Consider the following 21,811-nt stretch of genomic DNA (forward strand, 5'->3'; position numbering starts at 1 on the left):
AACATCGCACAACATTCCGTCAGGTGTGGCTCATGCTCTGACCTTCAGCTGCCTGGCAAACTCCACGTGGTTGTCGTAGACGAGGATGTTGGCGATGAGGCTCTCTCTCTCTTTAGAGAAGGAGGACGGTCCCTCTATGACGTCAGGCTCAACTATCACCTTCTGCAGACTGTGAGCACACCTGGTCCCGTCCCACACCTGCAAGAGAAAACAAATATGACGGAGACGAAAACAAACCGGAAAACCAGGATAACAGAGATATATCCCAGCTGGAAGTAATGATGGTGTTTACTGCTCCAACGCTTTGGTCCAGTCTGTCTGTTTCAATACAGGCAGATTCCCATCACTCGCTATGCTACGCAGGAAAATCAAATTAATTAACCAATGGGCTTACACACACTGTTGATCTCTTCCCATGGAGCCAACTATATTGGTTCAGTAAATGTCTTCTGTCAGTCAGCCTGATAGACGAGCAGAGACTTTTACCCAAGATGGAGTCGGTGTGGATTGGACAACAGAACGCTCACAGTAGCCCCTTTTAGAAAGCGACACAAAGTGAAGCAATGGAGCTGTAAAGTGTAGATCAAAGCGTAGATCCGAAGAAGATAAAACGCTGGTAGTTGCTCATACGAGGCCACCGTTATACGCATCATCATCATCATCATCATCATTATGATGCAGCAACTTCGCTTGTTGAAGAGTTGTGTAAATATGCAAGATGAGCAAAAGTTCACCTTTCTTAGTTGTTTTGATGCATCCAACTAATCAGATTTCCGACGCTCATTGAATACGTCACACGGCAGTAGAGTCAATAGACGAGACCGCGGCCGCACAGTGGGACGTCTCACTCGTTCTGCAACACTGGGGTGATATCTAAACGTAGACACCGTTTGCGTAGCATATTTTGACTTGCCTTTCTGCCATTACGGTGGAATCGTCTGACTAGAAGGGGCTGTCTCACTTCTGGTGGGGATTCCTAGTAAGTTGATGATGACATCAGGTGCTTGAGGACAGGTATAAAAACCTATTCTTCATCCAGTAAATGGTTTCGGAGGACATCCTCACCCAGTTGAATGTGCTGTTGTATACCAGCGGGCAGAGCAGCCTTGAAAATCAGTGAGAGCAGAATGGCAGCAGAGCGGCAGGAGAGAGAAGCCAGGGATGCAGTCTTTCTAACAAGACAACAGGCCACGTTAACATCGACGGCAAGAAAAAGAACAGGTGACTTGGGGGAAGGACAAACGGATCCAAGCTGAGAGTAAACAGCCTCCGGGGAAGCCGACGCCGCACTGTGAACGCGTAGGGATTTGATGTTGTGTGCTCGCACTAGCAGCACCTTTTAATAAAGTCAACTTCAGCCTCGGAGCTTTAACCAAACCTTAATTAGTGATTATCTAGTGATTAATCAAACAGCTGCTGTAAAGATGAATCCTGACATGTGCCTTTTTATCAATGTAACTTGTTTGAGGGGAGCTGCCATCCCCCTTGTTAGCAAAAAGATCAAATTGCTTCCCTTTGGTTAACATGCCAACGACGGGCTGCACGTCATTGTCATGTGTGCATGCACAACAATCGCAACGTGGAAGAGCGATGTCTGCAAAAATCACTCAAAAATGTCACGCTACAACTTTTTTCATACAAAAGTATAACTCGCCGGGTCTCATTTTTCATCACTATTCCAGTGTAGGCCCACCCCAGTTTATAATAAAGGCAAAATAGTTATAACACGTCGTCTGCCTGGGGATACAATGTGGGATCCTCCATGGCGGTGCGCTGGGTTAACTTGGAACGGCCCGGCTGAAGGTGGCTGGCGGTTAGTTTTATAGCACCCCTCATCGAGACCATGCTGCTTCCCGGGATCTCGGACTCTCTGCCTGCCAGGATGGAAAGGGCTCCAGGGGTGTATATATATTGTGGAGAAAAACAAATTGCAATGTCGTGCAGCACTACTGCCAACCCCCTCTCCAGCCCTAGTAGCAAAGAGAGTACAGGGCAGAGGGCTGTTTTAGTGGAATATGTTAATCCTGATTCTTTATCTGACTGAGGTCTGTTCCAATCTGAGGCTGTGATGTATTCCTAAAGGTGTGTACACACCGGAAGAACTGCCCGACTCGCGTCGGTAAATGAAGTCGGGCTACTTAATATGGCCGACTCGAACAACGACATGGACGGTTCACACCTACGGAATTACAGCCGACGCCATACGTTCCGCGCTTGCGCGAGATGTAATGTCTCCAAAACAACAGGCGGCGCTAATCTGTATTGTGGGCCAAAAAACACGAAAACCGGAAGTAGCCGGTCCTCTCTAGACCACCTTCTTCGATTCCACTGGTTATCTGGTATGTTTACCATCGTCACTTCCGGGCTTCACTGATTCGCTAGTCAAGCTGCTAGCCTCCACCAATCAGAATGGTAAAAGAATGACCGACTCGAATGGCGGATTACACATTTGAATCGGCTGAAATGAACGCCGATCTCTCAAAGACTCTCTCAAAGACGCCGATTTTCGGTCCGGTGTGAGCCCGCCTTAACACTGCTGTGTATTGATGAATCCATGGTGCTGTCTGTGGTGCTGAAGTACCAGATTTATTTGTAATTACAACTTTGTCTCCGAGTCCTGCCCTTCTATCAGTTTGGTCTTGGATCTATAACACTCCCTCAGTCAAACGACAGTCAAGTGCCTGTTTTAAATTGCCCATGGTGGTGAGTTATTTAAACCTTGTGCATCTAATGTCCTTCGAGGACAAAAAATAAAACATTTCCAAAAATGTTACATTTTCACAGTTACATTTTTAACTAGCTTCAGTCCCAAGCGTCATTACAAAAGGAAATGAATGGGCCCGCTTGGATTTACATTTAGGTCATTTAGCAGACGCATTTGTCCAAAGCGACTTACAATAAGTACATTTGTCAAAAGAAGGAAACAAAGAAACCACAACGTATCATTGCCGATAAAGTAAGAGCTAAAAATAGAACAAGTGTTGGGTCCTCATCTGAGTAAAGTAGTACTTCAAGAGCAACAGTGCTATGCTCAGAGTGCTATAGGTAAGGGTTTTTTTTTTTTTTTTCACAGAAAATCTCTGTGAAAAATATCAGAACACCCTGGCTGGATCTTGAACTTAAAAACTCGACTGGAAAGTTTACAGGTCATCTAGAAACACGGTAACCAAAATGAACAGACAGAAGAAGAAAAAGTATTACCAGAGTAAGCTGGAGGAGTATAAAGGAGATAGTTAGAAATTATGGAAAACATTAAATGAAGTAATAGGAAAAACAAGAAGGAGCAAAACACCCTCTTTTATTGAAGTTGAAGGAAAATTTATTACAAAACCTGTTGACATTGCAAATCATTTCAATAATTATTTCAAATGTAAGGTGGATGTAATCAGAAATCAGATGTTGCCAAAGGATGGAGAGCTGTCGGATGCTCTAATAAGGAAATACATCATGCATGATAAACAATGTAATTTTGAATTCAGAGTCACTAATGCTGATGAAATTAGAAAGCTTCTTCTCTCCTTAAAAACAGACAAGCCTAGTGGGATTGATGATCTGGATGGTAAACTATTATGACTGTCAGCAGAATTTGTAGCCAAGCCTCTAGCCTATATTTTTAACCTATGTTTTAAAGAGAAGGTGTACCCTCAGCGTTGGAAAATAGCAAAGGTAACACCTCTCCCAAAGAACTGTAAGGAACCTTTTGCAGGCCCAAACAACAGACCTATTAGCATTTTACCAGTAATAGGTAAACTTTTTGAAGGCATTATCGATAAGCAGATCCAACAGTATTTTAATGATTTTAGCTTAAATACAGACTTCCAGCATGCGTATAGAGTGAACCACTCAACAGCAACTGCCTTAACATCTTTAACGGACTGTTGGTTACAACATATTGATAAAAAGGCGGGGGTGGGTGCAGTTCTTTTAGATTTTAGTGCTGCGTTTGATATTATAGACCACGACCTATTAATCAAGAAACTGAGGGCCTATGGTTTCTGAAACACTGCCACAGAGTTACTAAAAAGTTATCTGTCAGACAGGCAGCAATGTGTTGGTTTTAATGGCTCAATATCAAATTTAATTACACTGGAATGTGGTATTCCCCAGGGCAGCTGCCTAGGATCGCTCCTCTACTCAATTTTCATAAATGATATCCCTTATATGTTAGAGAAGGCGGGCATGGTGATTTATGCTGATGACACCACCATGTTTGCATCAGGCTTAAGCTCTGAGCAGGTCAATAATACACTTCAAAAGGAAATCATGTTGGTTTCGGAATGGGTCAATGAAAATAAAATGAAATTAAATGGTTCTAAAACCAAATGTCTAATGCTAGGATCCAGATATGCATATGCATATGCCTGAATGATACTGAGATTGAACAGGTCAGGGAGGCTAAACTGCTCGGGGTTACGACAGATGAAACATTGTCACGGACATCTCATATTGGCAACATAGTCACAAGGATGAGTAGGGGTATCTCCATTATTAAAAAAAGTACTAGTCTCTTAGATGAGTCATCTTTAAAAATTGTTACTCAGTCTTTTGTCCTCTCACATCTGGACTATTGTCCGACAGTCTGGTCTTCTGCATCACAAAAAGATATGTCAAAACTTCAGTTAACTCAAAATAGAGCAGCTCGCCTTGTACTGCAGTGCTCCATAAGGGAGAATGTTTTAGAAATGCATGACAGATTGTCGTGGCTAATGGTAAGAGACAGACTGACATGCAGTCTCATTTTGTTTTTAAAGAATATATATACAGTTGGTAAACCTAACTGCTTATATTTACAGCTAATGCCAACTAAAAACAGACATAACCATGAGACAAGACAAGCAGTAAACAGATTCACATTACCTCTGCCGAGAACCAACACACTTAGGAGAACAGTTATGTACAGAGCTGTTGCAGAGTGGAACAAGCTACCATTGGAGCTAGTATCACTGGAAAGCAGAAGTACTTTTAAAAACAAACTAAAAAAGATGGTGTTAGAAAGTTGATAGTATAAAATCTGACTTCTTGTTTTTTTGTTTGTTTGTTTGTTATGTTGGTTAATTTTTCTTTGCTTTTGTTTTGTAAGCTTAGGTATTGTTCTGTGTTTGCAAAAATGTCTTCCAATTGAAAGGAGTAGTCCACTTTGGTGGTAAATTATTGAATTCAATTTTGTATATATATATATATTTTCCTTCTCCATTGTAACTACCATAGAGGATTCTAGTTGTTACTATGTATGTTTTTATTATGTATTTAATTTTGTGTAAGGACCCCAGGAAGAATAGCCATTACTCCCACAACAGAGTGATGGCTAATGGGGATCCTAATAAATAAACAAATAAACAAATAAATACTGTGATGCCCTTGACAGTGACCGACAGGTCCATGCGAGGGCAGTCTTTCCCTGGGATGAAGAGGAGTTCGGTTTTATTCAGGTTAAGCTTGAGGTGATGTGCAGTTGTCCAGACAGAGATGTCAGCCAGACAGTTCGAGATGCGAGTTGCAATGTGAGTCTCAGAGGACGGGGGAAAAGAGAGGAACAGCTGGGTGTCATCTGCGTAGCAATGGTAGGAGAATCCATGCGATGTGATAACAGAACCTAGTGATCTGGTGTATAGTGAGAACAGAAGTGGTCCTAATACTGAGCCTTGAGGGACACCCATGTCCAGAGAACAGGGTTTGGACATAGAGCCATTCAGTGTGACCTGAAAGGTGCGATTTGTCAGGTATGATGTAAACCAGGTGAGAGCAGATTCAGTTATGCCAAGTTCAGCCAGAGTGGAGAGGAGGATTTGGTGGTTGACTGTGTCGAATGCAGCAGATAGGTCGAGGAGAATGAGAACGGAGGAGTGGGATGAGGCTCTGGCGTCTCGCAGGGACTCGGTCACTGTGAGGAGGGCCGTCTCAGTGGAGTGAGCAGTCCTGAATCCTGGTTGATTAGGGTCTAGGAGGTTGTTCTGCGAGAGATAGGATCACAGTTGGTTGAAGGCGGCACGTTCCAAGGTTTTAGAGAGGAATGAAAGAAGAGATACAGGTCTGTAGCTTTGGATGTCAGTAGCGTCTAGGGTGGGTTTAGGAAAGGCTTCACGGTAGCTGTCTTAAAAACCGCTGGAATGACACCTGAGGTGAGGGAGGAGTTGATCAGGGTGGTGAGGAATGGCAAGATGTCGTGTGAGATGTCCTGGAGAAGAGAGGAGGGAATCGGGTCAAGGGAGCAGGTGGTGGCACGGTTAGATGTAACAAGTGCGTGAACGTCATCGGCAGTAAGGGAGGAAGTGAGGAGGGAGGAGAACATGGAGAAGAGTTTCCTGGGGTTGGAGGCAGAAGAGTTGATCTTTGCCAGGTAGAAGGCAGATTTAGCTGCCGAAACAGTTGAGGTGAAGTCAGAGAGGAGGTGGTGGTAGTGAGCAAGGTCCTCGTGCTGGCCCGATTTCTTCCATTTTCTCTCTGACGCTCGCAACAATGATCTGTTGGTTCACAGAGGTTCGGACAGCCAGGGAGGGGAGGGAGATGATCGCGCAGATCGTGAGATTGGGGGACAGAGAGTGTCCAAAGAAGAGGAGAGTGAGGACATCAGGATGGAGGAGGCTTCCTCAGTAGGCATTAGGGAGAACTGTTCTGAGGATGGTAGCGAGGAGATAACAGTTGAGGAGAGAGCGGAGGGAGTGAGGGATTTCAGGTTGCGGCGGCTGGTGACCGTTCAAGGCGTAGAGGGGAGGGATGTGGTGGGCTTCATGGGGAGGGAGAAAGTCACAAAGTGGTGGTCGGTCACGGTGAGCGGGGAAACAGAAAGTGCCGAGATGCCACAGGATCTTGTGAAGACAAGGTCAAGTTGGTTCCCGGTGTAAGGTCAAATGCGGAAAAGAAGTCAATGAATTCAGATGAATGCAGCTTTCCCGGATGGATGTTGAAGTCACCGAGGATGACGAGTGGTGTGCCATCATCAGGGGAGCAGCTCAGGAGGGCATCCATCTCATCCAAAAAGTCACCGAGAGGACCGGGTGGGCGATAGATCACTATGATGTTGAGTTTGAAAGGAAGGGTGACAGAGACGGCGTGGAATTCAAGTGTAGATCGGGTAGTTGGTCCAGAGGAAGGACCTGGTAGGACCATCTGGGTGAGATGAGGAGCCCAGTTCCTCCTCCTCGCCCTGTTCGTCTTGGGGAGTGTGAAAACAAGTAGGCAGTTGACAGGGCAGCTGGAGTGGCAGTGTTTTCTGGGGTGATCCAAGTCTCCGTGAGGGCCAGGAAGTGGAGAGTCTGCAGTGAGGCATCGGCTGAAATGGTGTTCGCCTTCTTGACTGCAGACTGGCAGTTCCACAGCCCCCCTAGTATTTCAAGTTCCTTACCGGTGGAGAATGGTGGGTAGCAGAGATTGGATGGGTTACAGCCTCGAGTGAAGGGTCTCCGGTAAAATCTTCTCCAGTGTGATGTCCTGACTGGGATAAGACACATGGCTGCGAGGGGGGGTTGAGATGTTATGCCTACCTCAATGGACTCCCACAGATAGACTCCCTTGTCTTTGTTCTGATGTCCTGACGCTGCAGCTGACGCTGTAGTGACAGCCTTTTAACTGCTCAGTTTACCGCAAGTACTGACTGTGACCCCTCCCTCCAATCAACTCTATTGACAACAGCTGAGCTGGCTGAAACTAGCTGATTACTCACTTAGCATAGACAGCTTCACAAGAATTTAAACAACAAGCTATCAACACAAGACTAAATGTTACAACTAGTTTCACTCACACAATGCCTAAACCCAAATCTACAATTAGTTTCTGACTTACCAACAAGAGACAAAGCAGCTTCCTTCCTTTCTCCAGACAAAATGTGGTTTGAAGGAGCTTCACTGGCAGTCCTTTAAGTTCTGACTGTGACCCCTCCCTCCAATCAACTCTATTGACTACAGCTGAGCTGGCTGAAACTAGCTGATTACTCACCCTCAGCAGGGTGCAGGTGGTGTCCACGGGAGCTTTGGCCAGCAGCTGGCAGGTCAGGTCAAAGTAAGCTTTGGGCTGAACGGCAGACAGAGGGGTCGTGGAAACCGGGGGGACGATAGCCTGGCTGGTGGACCAGGATCGCAGCACCTCCACCGTCCGGCGGTCCTCGTGGTCAAAGTGGAAAGAGCGGCTAGAAGTGCGTGGCTCCATGGATCTGCCCTCTGCTCCGTCAAACACCAACACAGAGAACCCGAAGCTGTTGACCAGTGTCATGGAGTTATTGAAGAAGTGGACCTGTGTGGAGAAACGTGGAATGGTTCATCACTTCAACATTTATCTGTTCATCTCCAAGTTACATCATCTCAGTTTAAGAACAATACTGGTGGATTATGCCGATTAATGGTATTTTGAGATGATGGGCATCGGCCAACGCCTACGCTCACAAGGCCGATAAACAAAATATGTCTGCAGACATATCTGTAGTCAGCCTTGCGGGACTGACGCACAACATAGCGCTCGCCGCCGGCCCCGCCAGCCCTAACCCTAACCCTCGCCAGCTGCCTTGTAGTAAATAGAGAGTCCGCTCCGGCTGTCACAGGGCTCGCGGGGGGCGGCGACGTCTGAGCAGAGCGGACACCATTTTTGTTATAAAAGGACTGGTCCAGTTCAGCTCACACCTCGAGTCTTAAGTGAGGTCCTACCACTGGTCTGTTATAGGTCTGTAGCATCAGTGGGTCCCGCCCCCTATAGCAATTTTGTGTCTCATTTGTTATTATTATTACTTAATTATGATTTGATGGCTCTTTATTTATCACATGCACAACGTAAAACATGATAAAAAAAATATTGGCGCTATAGATCAGCCATCGGCTGCCCTGCTCTCTAAATATCGGCATCGGCCAATGAAAAGCCCAAATCGGTCGACCACTAAACATAACGTGTACAGATAGAAACAGTAGCTGATAGAATCAGTCTATAATCCAGGCTGACCTTGACTCTGTGCAGCCGGACGATGTCTCCGACTTGAAAGATTTTGGGATGGTCCTCGAGATTGTCACAGAATATGGTGCAGCCAATCTTCTGGTTGGTTTGATCGGTTATCTTCAGGGTGGAGCAGAAGTCTGTGAAAAGAAAAACTTCTTGTGGTCAGAGTTGGCTGGCAACTGCAAGATTGCCGGTTCGATCCCCGGCTCCTCCTAGCTGAGTGTCCGGCGTCCCTGAGCAAGACACCTCACCCTAATTGCTCCTGACGAGCTGGCTGTCGCCCTGCGTGGTTGACTCCGCCGTCGGTGTGTGAATGTGTGTATGAATGGGTGAATGACAGTCATCACCACTTGTGTTCTCAGGAAAATAAAAAGTAAACCTTTCACTAAAACATAATAAAGAACACAAACACAAACACTGATTTGATTATTTATTTTCTCACTTTCAGTAAAAATCTATTTCAACATAACAATGTGGATCAAGTTAATCTGTAACAATGATTTCTGGTTTGCGTGATCGATGAAGTATGATTTGTGTGGTGCTTCCTGGTTCAGACCTGATTTTAGGAGGCAGATAGTGTTCACTCACCGGCAGTTTCTGTAAATACCAGGGAATATATAATTAGGGCAGTTAATACTTATCCTCCATCTTGCCCCAGTTTGTAAATACCGCTACGTGTTTTTACGTGCTAGTTGCGAAGGAATTGCACCTCAAGTGGGCTCACTCTGCAAGAGAAAACAAACATGATGGAGACGAAAACAAACCGGAAAACCAGGATAACAGAGATATATCCCAGCTGGAAGTAATGATGGTGTTTACTTCTCCAACGCTTTGGTCCAGTCTGTCTGTTTCAATACAGGCAGATTCCCATCACTCGCTATGCTACGCGGGAAAATCAAATTAATTAACCAATGGGCTTACACACACTGTTGATCTCTTCCCATGGAGCCAACTATTTTGGTTCAGTAAATGTCTTCTGTCAGTCAGCCTGATAGACGAGCAGAGACTTTTACCCAAGATGGAGTCGGTGTGGATTGGACGACAGAACGCTCACAGTAGCCCCTTTTAGACAGCCTTTTCGTTGCAGGAGTATTCTGCCGTTATTCCGCCCCGTCGTCAGTCTGAACGCTCGCCGAGGCGGAAAGGCGTAACAGAATATTACGCCTCTGAGACGGCAACGGAGGTCATCACAGAGCTGCATCAGAGGTGAGATGAGTCAATACAGTGTGCTATCTAAACGCTCAGAGCACCCGAGGAGAAGAAGTGACGTAGCGCAGTGTTCCCCATACATAGATCAATGTGTGGTGCAGCGCTACAGAACCAACACCCAGCGCCACAAATTGATTCCGGGTTGCAAAACACTTTTTCTCCCTGTCGTTCTCACTCACAGACACACACACAGACACACAGACACACACACAGTCTGGCTGAATTCCCTATTAAAATCCAACTTTGCTACAAGACACTTAAAGTAACTTAAAGTGGAGCAGTGGAGCACTCACTGGATGTGTTTTTCAGTTATGTGACACAAAGTGAAGCAATGGAGCTGTAAAGTGTAGATCAAAGCGTAGATCCGAAGAAGATAAAACGCTGTTAGTTGCTCGTACGAGGCCGCCGTCATCATCATCATCATATGATGCAGCAACTTCACTTGTTGAAGAGTCGTGTAAATATGCAAGATGAGCAACATTTCACCTTTCTTAGTTGTTTTGATGCATCCAACTAATCAGATTTCCGACGCTCATTGAATACGTCACACGGCCCTAGAGTCAATAGACAAGACCACGGCCGCACAGTGGAACGTCTCGTTCTGCAACATTGGGGTGATATCTAAACGTAGACACCGTTTGCGTAGCATATTTTGACTTGCCTTTCTGCCATTACGGTGGAATCGTCTGACTAGAAGGGGCTGTCTCACTTCTGGTGGGGATTCCTAGTAAGTTGGTGATGGCATCAGGTGCTTGAGGACAGGTATAAAAACCTATTCTTCTTCCAGTAAATGGTTTCGGAGGACATCCTCACCCAGTTGAATGTGCTGTTGTATACCAGCGGGCAGAGCAGCCTTGAAAATCAGTGAGAGCAGAATGGCAGCAGAGCGGCACTCACTGCCAAATCCTGTTAAAATGTATCTCTTGGCAGGAACCCAGCCATCACTTACAACCTCATTTCTGCTCTGAAAACTGGAGGTGGCTGGAAAAACAGCTCAGGACCACGATAAAACACATGAGACCGTGGCCCCTGACTGGGAAGTCGATTAACTATGAGCTCCATTATTCCAGAGGGAAAGTACAATATTAACCACTTTAGTTTTCAGAATCAAAAGCAGGTTGTAGTTTTAAAAAGAGAGAAGCCAGGGATGCAGTCTTTCTAAGAAGACAACAGGCCACATTAACATCGACAGCAAGAAAAAGAACAGGTGACTTGGGGGAAGGACAAACGGATCCAAGCTGACAGTAAACAGCCTCCAGGGAAGCCGACGCCGCACTGTGAACGCGTAGGGATTTGATGTTGTGTGCTCGCACTAGCAGCACCTTTTAATAAAGTCAACTTCAGCCTGTTATTACTGTAAAGCGCTTTGGATAAAAGCGCTATCTAAATGAGGACCATTTACCAAAGCAGTAAGATTAATGTACTTTTTATTAAACATGACCAACAGCCTGTCAGGCTGACATTCTATCTTCTTTGTATCTGTATGGAAGACAAGTAAGTTCTGTAAATGAATAGGGAATGAAGTGAAAGGACACAATCTGAGCAGCAGCCTGGGATAGAGAGACAACTACCTACAATAGGTCAACAAATCCCATATGTTTGGCCATGTTTTGATTCACCACCACTAGTAGTTAGGGCCCTATGAAATCCGTTCACGTTTTTTCCAGATTCTGTTTTATTTTTTCCCAAATTCTGTGTTTTCTGTTTTAATTTTTCTAAATTCTGGGTTTTACAATTTTAGAGCATTTTTTCCATCAAATGGTGTCTAATAATGTGGTTGATGAATCAAAATGAAGAAATTTACTGAAGAAACATTCTAGTAGTTCTAATTCTAATTCTTTGTCATTCAGAGACCATACACATGTGCACAAATATGTAAGTGTATGTGCAATCATTTATGGAGGAGTCACAATATACCACCCTCGGTGAAACAGACAGAGGAGAGACGCTGGATGAAGCGGTGTTTCCGTTAATTACACTATATTTAAAGATCAATCCTGGGATTTTATTCATCGATATCGGAACATTCAAATGAAGATCGATTTTAATCAGAAAATTGATTATTTGAATCCAGCCCTACTGTGAACTGAACACATATTCACACTTGAATGCTTCAAAGGTAGAGTCGCAACTTGTTGTTGTTGTCGTCTTTCTTGATTGCGGGTAAATCTGAATCTATTTTACTTCGGTGGTCATAGTTTCCTTAAAATGAAGGAATTATTGATGTGTAGCATGTCCACAGTCTGTGTGAAGAGGACAAAGTAGGACATGTGCATGCGTTTCTCCAGCTCTGATCAGATGGATTTTTCTAATATTTCTGTTTACTTTAAAAGATGCCTGAAGGGTCCATGAATATGAAGACAAACACTGGAGATTTTCCAGCCTAGATGCTGCATTTTCCTCATCATCATTCCTAAAACTCAATAAACACACACACACACACACACACACACTGAAGGGTGCAGTGTTTATCATCCTCTCTATCGCTCCTCTTTTCTGCACTTCGAGATGACATCAGCTACAGTGTGTTGACAGGGAAATGAAGTAAATGAATATTATTGTGGAGGTTTGGTGGATTAGATTAATGCACATTGTGTTGTCGTCATGCTAAAATATATAAAAAATAATAGCCTATTTATGTAAAGCACCATCGTGTCCAAGCAGAGCCTCTCTGGGCTGCTAACATGGCAGTAGACTATATTTACGGCTGTGAAGGCTCGTTTCCAGGCGGTTTGAGAAACAAACATATTACTTAATTGTTTCCCAATGTGTTGGTTAATGGCCTCATTTATATGTGTGTGTGTATGTTTTGTGTTGTCCATCATCTGGTCCCAGACTGACCTGTGCCACGGCTCTTGAACGGCTGTTTGAAGAAGACCACGACTCCGTACACGTTGATCACAGATCCGGCCTTGAGGTCACCCAGTCGGACGTACGTGTATTTTGGAGCCTTGGTCGCCCTGGAAACCTGTGGAAAAACAAAGCTGAAGTTAAAAAGAGGCACTAGCAGCTAGATTCATGTTAAATCCCTTAATATGGAAAACACTGGAGGAGTAGTATCGAGCGTTACACTGTTTATGTGGAAATGTTTTAATTGGTGAAGTGAAGAAAGTTTTGAAAAATGCTGCCATTTGGACTACACAAATAATTGCACATTGGTCATTTCTGGAGTAGATGTAATGTAGATGTTTATCTCAATCAAGCTTTCAGTACAAACAATATTGGACATGTTTTTATTCAAAGGCAGAGATATTTTTAAACATCTTACAATGTGTTTTTATCAAAAAAAAGATCTCTCAGCACGCTTGTTTTCAGATAAAAACACTGCATTGATGAAACAGATTGTTATTACATCACATTATGTGTGATGAAGGACGAGGTCAGAAAAAAATACCTCAATTTGTATTTTTAATTAGAAATCCTTTTCTTCCTGGAAAACAAAACATGACACACGATAATATCAGCTACTGATCTAATAATATAATCATTTAATAATGTAATATTACGACACCCATCGACCATTCAATCTGCAAGGGAATTTTGGTTAAAATAAACCAAGTTAGCCAATGGGACTTTTTCATTGGATTTTGGATTACTGCAAAAAATCATTCATGATACTTGCACGTTTTTTACAGCAAGAGAGATGATCAGCAGAAGTACAACGCTAATGTTGTATAAATACAAGGCTATCAATGAAGTACACCACAGCTGCATGAGCACAATTATACATAACCACGCTGTGAAGAAGGACTTAATAGTCGCAGCCGTCTCATTTAGCCACTTTCTTGCAACTGACGAACTGACAAAACGATAAAATAGCTTGCTTGTGTAAGTCACTAACATTTTTTTTCAGGTATCTAACTAAAAACACATAAAAAAAAAATAGAACACTGGCTGGAGATGAGGGAACTGGAAGTGCAAAAATGCTGACCCATTTCCTGGTTTAAGGATGAATTCCTGTAGCATTGTTCCATCCAACTTTGTGTTGAGCATGATGCTCACCTGATAGACAGGAGGCAACCGAGACATGGAATAATGCAAAATAATAATGTACAGTACACGCTACTGATGATGTAGTGATCAGAATTGTATTGCAATTTGACTCAAATTGCCTTATAATTGGTTCATTGGTTGGCTGGATGGTATCCGGGGGGCTGTGATCACAGTATCAGAGCTGTTTGTAGTGTTTAAGTATTTAATTACAGCACTAATCCTGCATGATATAGTGTAGAACCTGAGAAAAAAAATAAAAATAAAAATAAAATTGGAGCGTTGCTGGCGGCACATGTCACACCTATCAGTGTTATAAGTGCTAACAACTGCAAACGTGCATGCTAATAGGCTCGTTCATCACTGCAGACTGTGTTGATCACAAGCCGACGTTTCAAACATCTAAACATCATGTTTTCTGTAGGCAACAGCACGTTGTTACTTTCTCTAGAGCCATCGGTATCAGGTTTTAACTCGGTTTTACGCCATTTTTTACGATTCACTTTTTAGATCTTGGTCGTTCTTAACTGTGTCTTTTAGCCAGTTAGAGGATTTGGTCATCGGACGTGGATTTTAACTGTTTTGAACTAAGAGACTGCACCCTCCCAAACTAACGTTAGCTTAGCAAGGTTTGTTTTTAGCTGGTTGCTATTGCTATCGGTCCTGACGCAATCATGGCTATGTGTGAACTTTGCCAACCGGCTTACTCACAGCTACAGGAAAACCTCAGCCGGCTGAAACAGGACATTCTACAAAAGGATGAGTTAATCATGGGCTTTTCGTCCGTAGCCGCTGCTCAGGCAAAACATCTCTCTGCGGTGAACTCCTCCTGCTACGCCGGCCCGTTCACCGAGTGCTCAGCTGCCGCAGCTCACAGCGAAGCCACTCTTCCGTGGTCCGGCTCTGTCACCACCGGAGGGGGGCCGATCTTCTCAACTGATGCCGGACCCTGAATGATGACATCTGGCCCATCCTCGGGGCTAAACCCAGGACCCAAGCCTGCTCCACTCCCTGCAACTCGGAGTCGTGGGTCCGGGTTGGGAGCGGCAAGTCTCGGGCTAGACACTCCCCCCGGCTGTGCGCATCTGACACTCTGCTGCTGAGCAACAGATTCCACGCCTTGGATAGCGGGGATGGACCGCGCTCTCCAGTGGGGCTCCAGCTGGACGACCATCCATCTTCTGCCCGGGCCTTCGCCCCCGAGCTGGTTTGTGGCTCCACCGCTACTGCAGACCATGCCTCGCCTTCTGCCACCCGGGCTCAGCCCCCCCAGGCAGTCAGACGCGCACACTCAGGTGCGGCGCCCACCCTCGGTACCTCACTCCCGCGAGGTTCACCATCAGCCGCCGGCAGCTCGGCTCAGACCTCCGTCCGTGCTCATTGTCGGATCATCCATGGTCCGTCACATCACCCTGCCCGCGGCTAAAACACTCTGCTACCCGGGTGCCCGCGTCCAGGATATAGACACCAAAATCCCACAGTTGCTGGATGAAAACCCGTCCGCCACCACTACTATCATCCACGTCGGAACTAATGATCTCAGGAAAAATCAATCAGACACACTTAAAGAGGACTTCATGAAGCTTATGGACAGTCTTCTACAGTCAGTTCATCATCTCCGGCCTGCTGCCGTGTCCAAGCTTTGGAAACATAAAATTCAGCCGTGTCCCTCAACTTCATACATGGCTCAAGGGATACTGCTGCTCGCTAAACATACCGTTTGTGGACAACTTTGGTACCTTCTTAAACCGCCCATACCTCTTCAGACACGATGGAGTACATCCAAACTTTCAGGGATCACGTCTCCTCGCTATGAACATGGAACTTACATTAAAATCCTCTCTTCACTACTGATGTTTGGTGAGTCCAACCTGTTCTACTAACGGTAATGACTGTCATTCTGCTACACAAATTCCTGTATTAGTAAACCATAGACCCACATCCAGAAATGTCGCTGTAACATACAGGAATCAAAACAATTTATTACCGGTTTGGACTCAAAGTATCAGTCCCCCACAAAGCCATGCACCTCGAACAATAAAAATGGCTTTATTAAATGTCAGGTCACTGACTAATAAGTAATTTATAGTTAATGACCTTATAAGCACTCATAACCTGGATTTCACTCTACTGACCGAGACCTGGCTGGACAGAAATGGCACAGTTGCACTCATTGAGACAGCACCTCCTAATTTTAAATTCCTCCAAACCACCAGACCTGATAAAAGAGGCGGTGGGATAGCTCTCTTCTCTGATTTCTAAAGCTGCAAGGAAATCCCCCTTGGTGAATTTACGTCTTTTGAGCACCTTGCTATATCTATAAATTGCAATGCTCCAATTTTAATCATCACGGTCTATCGGCCACCAAAATCTAAATATGGCTTTCTTGATGAATTCTCTGAGCTACTGTCCAAGGTCTCCACCGACTATGACAGTATAATTATATCAGGTGATTTTAATATCCATGTTGATAATAAAACAGACCCAGATGCTCAAAACTTCATTAGCTTATTGGAGGCATTTGACTTCACTCAGCATGTCTCAGGGCCCACCCACAATAAGGGCCATACTCTGGACTTAGTCATATCAAAAGGACTTAACATGACCATACCCTGTGTCATGGATGTTGCTATTTCAGATCACTGTTGCATATTCTTTGATGTGTCTGTTTTTCCTGTACAACAGAAGGGTACCCGAACAATCAAAAAACGTATCATTAACAATAACACCATTGAAACCTTCAAGAAAACTGTGAATGAGTTATCGTTGTTCATGACCTCATCAACTGAGGATCCTGTGAACAACTTCAACTCAAAAATACAAAATATCATTGATACCATTGCACCTGTTAAAACTAAAAACATAGGAAAACAAAAAGCCCCCTGGAGAAATGGAGCGTTTGTTAGGCAGCTTAAGAGAAAGTGTTGCCAGGCAGAACGAAAGTGGAGAAACACCAAACTTCAGGTTCACCATGAAATCTACAAGGATAGACTCAATCATTACAACAAAGAAATTAAACAGGCCAGACAGTCCTTCTTCTCTAAAATCATTAATGAAAATATCAACAATAGTAAAGTGCTCTTCTCCACTGTTGACCAACTTATTAATCCACCATCTACAACCCCATCAGAGATGCTGTCCACTGAAAAATGTGAAGAATTCGCTACATTTTTCAACGATAAAATTATAGCTATCAGACAGAACATTAGTGCCTCAACATCCAGAAATGAACCTACCCTCCAGTTCTCCAGGAATATGACTGCTGCCATGTCTCACTTTGTCCTGCTAGATCAAAAAAAAAAACTAGACGATATCGTTGGGCAGCTCAGGTCCTCCACCTGCTGCTTGGACCCTCTTCCTACCACATTCTTCAAAACTGTTTTTAACTGCTTAGCACATGAGGTATTAAAAATCATTAACTGCTCTCTTCAATCAGGTATATTTCCTGCAGCACTTAAAACAGCTGTCATTAAACCACTCCTGAAAAAGAGCAATCTTGATGCAACAGTTATTGCTAACTATAGGCCCATTTCCAACTTACCATTCCTCAGCAAAATACTTGAAAAAGCAGTTTACTTCCAGCTTAACAACTATCTAACATCAAACAACCTACTAGACTCTTATCAATCTGGTTTTCGACCTCACCAAAGCACAGAAACAGCACTTATCAAAGTTGTGAATTATGCAGATGACTCACAACTGTACTTATCTATATCTGCGGATGAGCTAAATCCCATTCACTCCCTAACCCAGTGTATTGATGACATCAATCTGTGGATGTCACAGAACTTTTACAACTGAACAAAGATAAAACAGAGATACTCATCTTTGGTGCAAAGGCTCAGAGACAGAGAATTGCAACTCATCTCAGTTCTCTGTCCCTGGAGAGCAAAAGTGAGGCCAGAAATCTGGGTGTAATCATAGATTGTGATCTAAACTTTAAGAGCCATATCAATCACATCACAAAATCAGCTTTTTATCATTTAAAAAATATCTCAACATTAAGAGGCTTCCTGTCAAAAGCAGACTCTGAAAAATTAATTCATGCATTCATAACAAGTAGATTAGACTACTGTAATGTTCTATTCACTGGCCTCCCAAAATCAGCTGTACAGCGATTACAGTTAATTCAAAATGCGGCTGCACGCACTCTCACTGGAATAAAAAAGTTTGAACACATTACACCTGTTCTTAGATCCCTACATTGGCTCCCCGTGAAAACTTGTATATAAAGCTCTAAATGGCCTCGCACCTCAGTATATAAAAGACATGCTCATCAGATATGAACCAGCAAGAACTCTCAGGTCCACCGGCAGCGGTCTTTTAAACATCCCTCGTACTAACTCTAGAGCAGGGGAGGCTGCCTTCTGTATCTATGCCCCAAGTAAATGGAACACCCTGCCTGAGGACCTGAGACACGCTCCTACACTGAGCACTTTTAAAAGCAGGTTAAAAACCTTACTTTTTTCTAAAGTTTATGACTAAGTTTCTGTGTGTATGTGCGTGTGTATGTGCGTGTGTGTGCGTGTGTGTGTGTGTGTGTGTGTGTGTGTGTGTGCATGCATGTGTCTGTTCTGTATATTGTAAGATCTGTATAGGCTACATGCACTGGTCTCTTTTTACAATTGCACAGACTTTCTGCACTTGTCCTGTAATCATGTTGTCGCTATGTGTAAAGCACATTGTGCTACATTGATTTGTATGAAATGTGCTATAGAAATAAAGTTTGATTGATTGATTGATAGTCTAGGCATTTAACTAAACAAACGTTATGTCTGATCAACATTAAAAGCTTGGGAAACCACTGATCATCCGATAGCTGTCACTCTTACTCCATCACATTCAAAGTTTACTCAGTCAGATTTTCAGGGCAGAATAATGAAGAAAAGTAGCACACGCTCAAAGGAAGAGAAAATCAAAGAGAGGCAGTCCGCCCAAAATATATTTACCAGCATTTGTTCCACGGTGCAGATCAAACATTCCGAATGATATATTAAAATTGAGCCTTTAGACTTGTTTATGTATCTCATGTATTGTTATATTGTAAGCTCTATTCTGTTTGTTCTATCTGTTCATTTATTCTGTTCTATAAATGTTCATCACAGCTCTACCTCACAGTTTCATTGATCTGTCCATGGCTTAATATTTGATTTCACGTGGTTGTAAAGCAGTTTGTGTCACGCCGGTGAGGTATTGTCTCGTCTTGGTTTTTGTCTTGTCATTTCCTGTTTTATTTTGAAAATAACTCCCCTCTCGTTTCAGGTCACTTGCCCTTCCTCATGTTTCCTGGTCTGATGTCATCCCCGATCCCTGATTGTTTTCACCTGTTGCTCGTTATCTCTCTGTGTATTTTAGGGCCTGTCCACACGAAAACATTTTCAGTGCGTGAACGCAGAAGTCTTGTGCGTTTCGCCCTGCCGTCCATACGAATCCGGCGTTTTCGCGGCGTGAAAACACACTTTTCTGAAACCAGCTCTCAGGGTGGAAAAGAAAAAAACGGCACCCCTCTGTTTCGTGTTGCGAATACGCTGACGTCATCGCCCCGCTCCTCGACCCTCAGCCTGACTTCTTCCCCCGCGACGTCTCGTAACAACAACAATAACGGCGGCCTCCGTGCTCGTAGCAGATATTCTGCTCGTCTGTACGACGGCGTATCAGGGCCGCTGTATGAAAAAAAATGGAGCTGAGAGAGGGGGGCGATATTCTGGGGGAAAAGCTACTTTATTACGATGCTAACAAACAACCACTAGCTAACTTCCCATGAATGTAGGCATTTGTCTAATTAATCCATCCCAACGTGTGACAACCCCTCGTCAAGGTCCTTAGGGTGACGGCTGTTGATGCTTATTGTTGGTTTTATTTATACGGGCCAAATTGTCATTTTATGGGTGTTTATTGATCAGGTGGTCGGGCGGAGATTAGCCGTAACTCTCACGTGTTGCCATAGCAATGGCAAATATCCGGTCAAGCTCCGTCTCTTCTTCTGCGTTTTTGTAGCAGAAACAGCGCCGCATAAGGGCCTGGAATATGTACTACAGCACCCTGAGTCGTTTTCAGTGGATTCGTCTGGACGCAGATTTTCTTGAAACGACGCCAAGGCAAAATGTTTGTTTTGTTTTGCTTCATCTGGACGGCCCCTAAGTCTGCGTCTCCCCTTGTCTTGTGCCAGTGTGTTACGTCTATCGTCATGTAAAGATCCTTCGTTCAGTCACAGCCGTCAAAGAGATTCTAAGTTAAGTTGGTATTTTTGTACTTTGTTTGTAGTCTTGTTTTTTCCTCCTTCCTCCTTTTACACCTTATGATTTTTTTGGAATAAAGACCTGTTCATTCTGCCTCTGCATCTGAGTCCTCCCTCCTTGCCCGAAACCTGACAGTTTGTATCTATGTTTTATGATGTTATATCTTTAACAGTGGCAGTATGCAGATTATCGGTAATTTAACAGCTGACTTCAATATTCGTTCCCAGGGGTCTCTGCATGTTGACAGCTGGATGGGCTTGGATCATGAAAGTCTGACATGGTTATGGCTTTACATTCAAAGAAGAACTTAAGAGCTGTCTGACCCAGTTCAACATGATGTGTACAAGCATAGACAACAACAGTCATCAGACTGTGGTGGGGTTCCTTTATGCCATTATTCTAACATCTAAAATCTATTTTCCTGTCAATTTAAGATTTTTGTTCTAAAAAAAAAAAAAAAAAAAAAAAACACCAATACCTCGTTCCAAAAACATGCTATTTTTAGGGCCCGAGCGCCGACAACGTCGGGCTGCGAAGCCCTATTGTTATTCAAATGTTTTTTTTTCTTTTTCTTATTATTCTTTCACGCCTTCGACCTGCGTTTTGGGGGTCTGAGCATGAAAAAAAGTGTCTATAGGGCCTGCTGAAAAATTTAAGAATTTGGCGTCTTCACAGTCGGCCACAAAAAGGTTGCTCGCTAGCGCAGGGCTTGAAGCAGGAAAAAATCCTGTGCCTGAATTTTTTTTATGCATTGGGGAGAAGAAAATTCTGAACATTTGCAATCTAAATGAATTAATCTGGTGCACTTTGAGAGTAAACCCACATTATAGTTTGAAACAACATTCAAAACACACACAGCCAGTATCACTAAGCATAAAGTCCGCTAGCTTAATGCTAACGTATAATACCTCAGAAATTAGCATCACCAAGGGCGTAACTTTGAGTTGAACATTGGGGTGGTTGAGATTTCCACCTGTGAAGCAGGTGTGTGTATATATATATATATATATATATTCTTTGGCCACCAGCCACTGCGGCAGGTTTGGGTTTACCAGCCCAGATATATAGTTTGTGCCTAAAATAAAGTTGACCGACTCAGAAAATGCATAAAAATGGGTCTTGAACGTGTACAAAATACACATTAAAGTGTGTGCAAGTGTTCTTGTTAGGACTCATGGTCCTTAATTGTCTCTAACTTTAAGTATTTTGTCCCGATTACAAATGGGTTTGTAGTGTTTCCCACAGGATCTTTGGAGACTATGGTGGGGGGATTGCGATCCTCTAGGGGGGTCCGGGGGCATGCCCCCCCGGGAGAAAATTTTGAATAATTTCATTTTAATGCATCAATTTGGTGAATTCTGAGAAACAAAATATGACATATCAATTACTGACCAATTTCTTACAAACTGCTGGTACTGATAAAAATGTTGACATACTAGATGGGGTTGAGGAGTTTA

The 21,811-nt window shown here is 43.7% G+C and overlaps 1 protein-coding gene across 1 annotated transcript in view; it reads right to left on the reverse strand.

Moving 5' to 3' along the window:
• The window catches only part of pot1 (protection of telomeres 1 homolog), a 153,599-nt gene that overhangs the window by 52,120 nt on the left and 79,668 nt on the right, over nt 1–21,811 (reverse strand). Inside the window, exons 7-10 of the mRNA XM_084018188.1 lie at nt 12,967–13,093; nt 8,923–9,053; nt 7,933–8,226; nt 43–198 (exon numbers count right to left, since the gene is read on the reverse strand). Of these exons, the coding sequence (XP_083874314.1) occupies nt 43–198; nt 7,933–8,226; nt 8,923–9,053; nt 12,967–13,093 (708 nt within the window). The remainder of the gene's footprint in view (nt 1–42; nt 199–7,932; nt 8,227–8,922; nt 9,054–12,966; nt 13,094–21,811) is intronic.

The sequence above is a fragment of the Eutrigla gurnardus genome (assembly GCF_963514095.1).
Source record: "Eutrigla gurnardus genome assembly, chromosome: 9".
In the NCBI taxonomy this organism is placed as follows: Eukaryota; Metazoa; Chordata; class Actinopteri; order Perciformes; family Triglidae; genus Eutrigla; species Eutrigla gurnardus.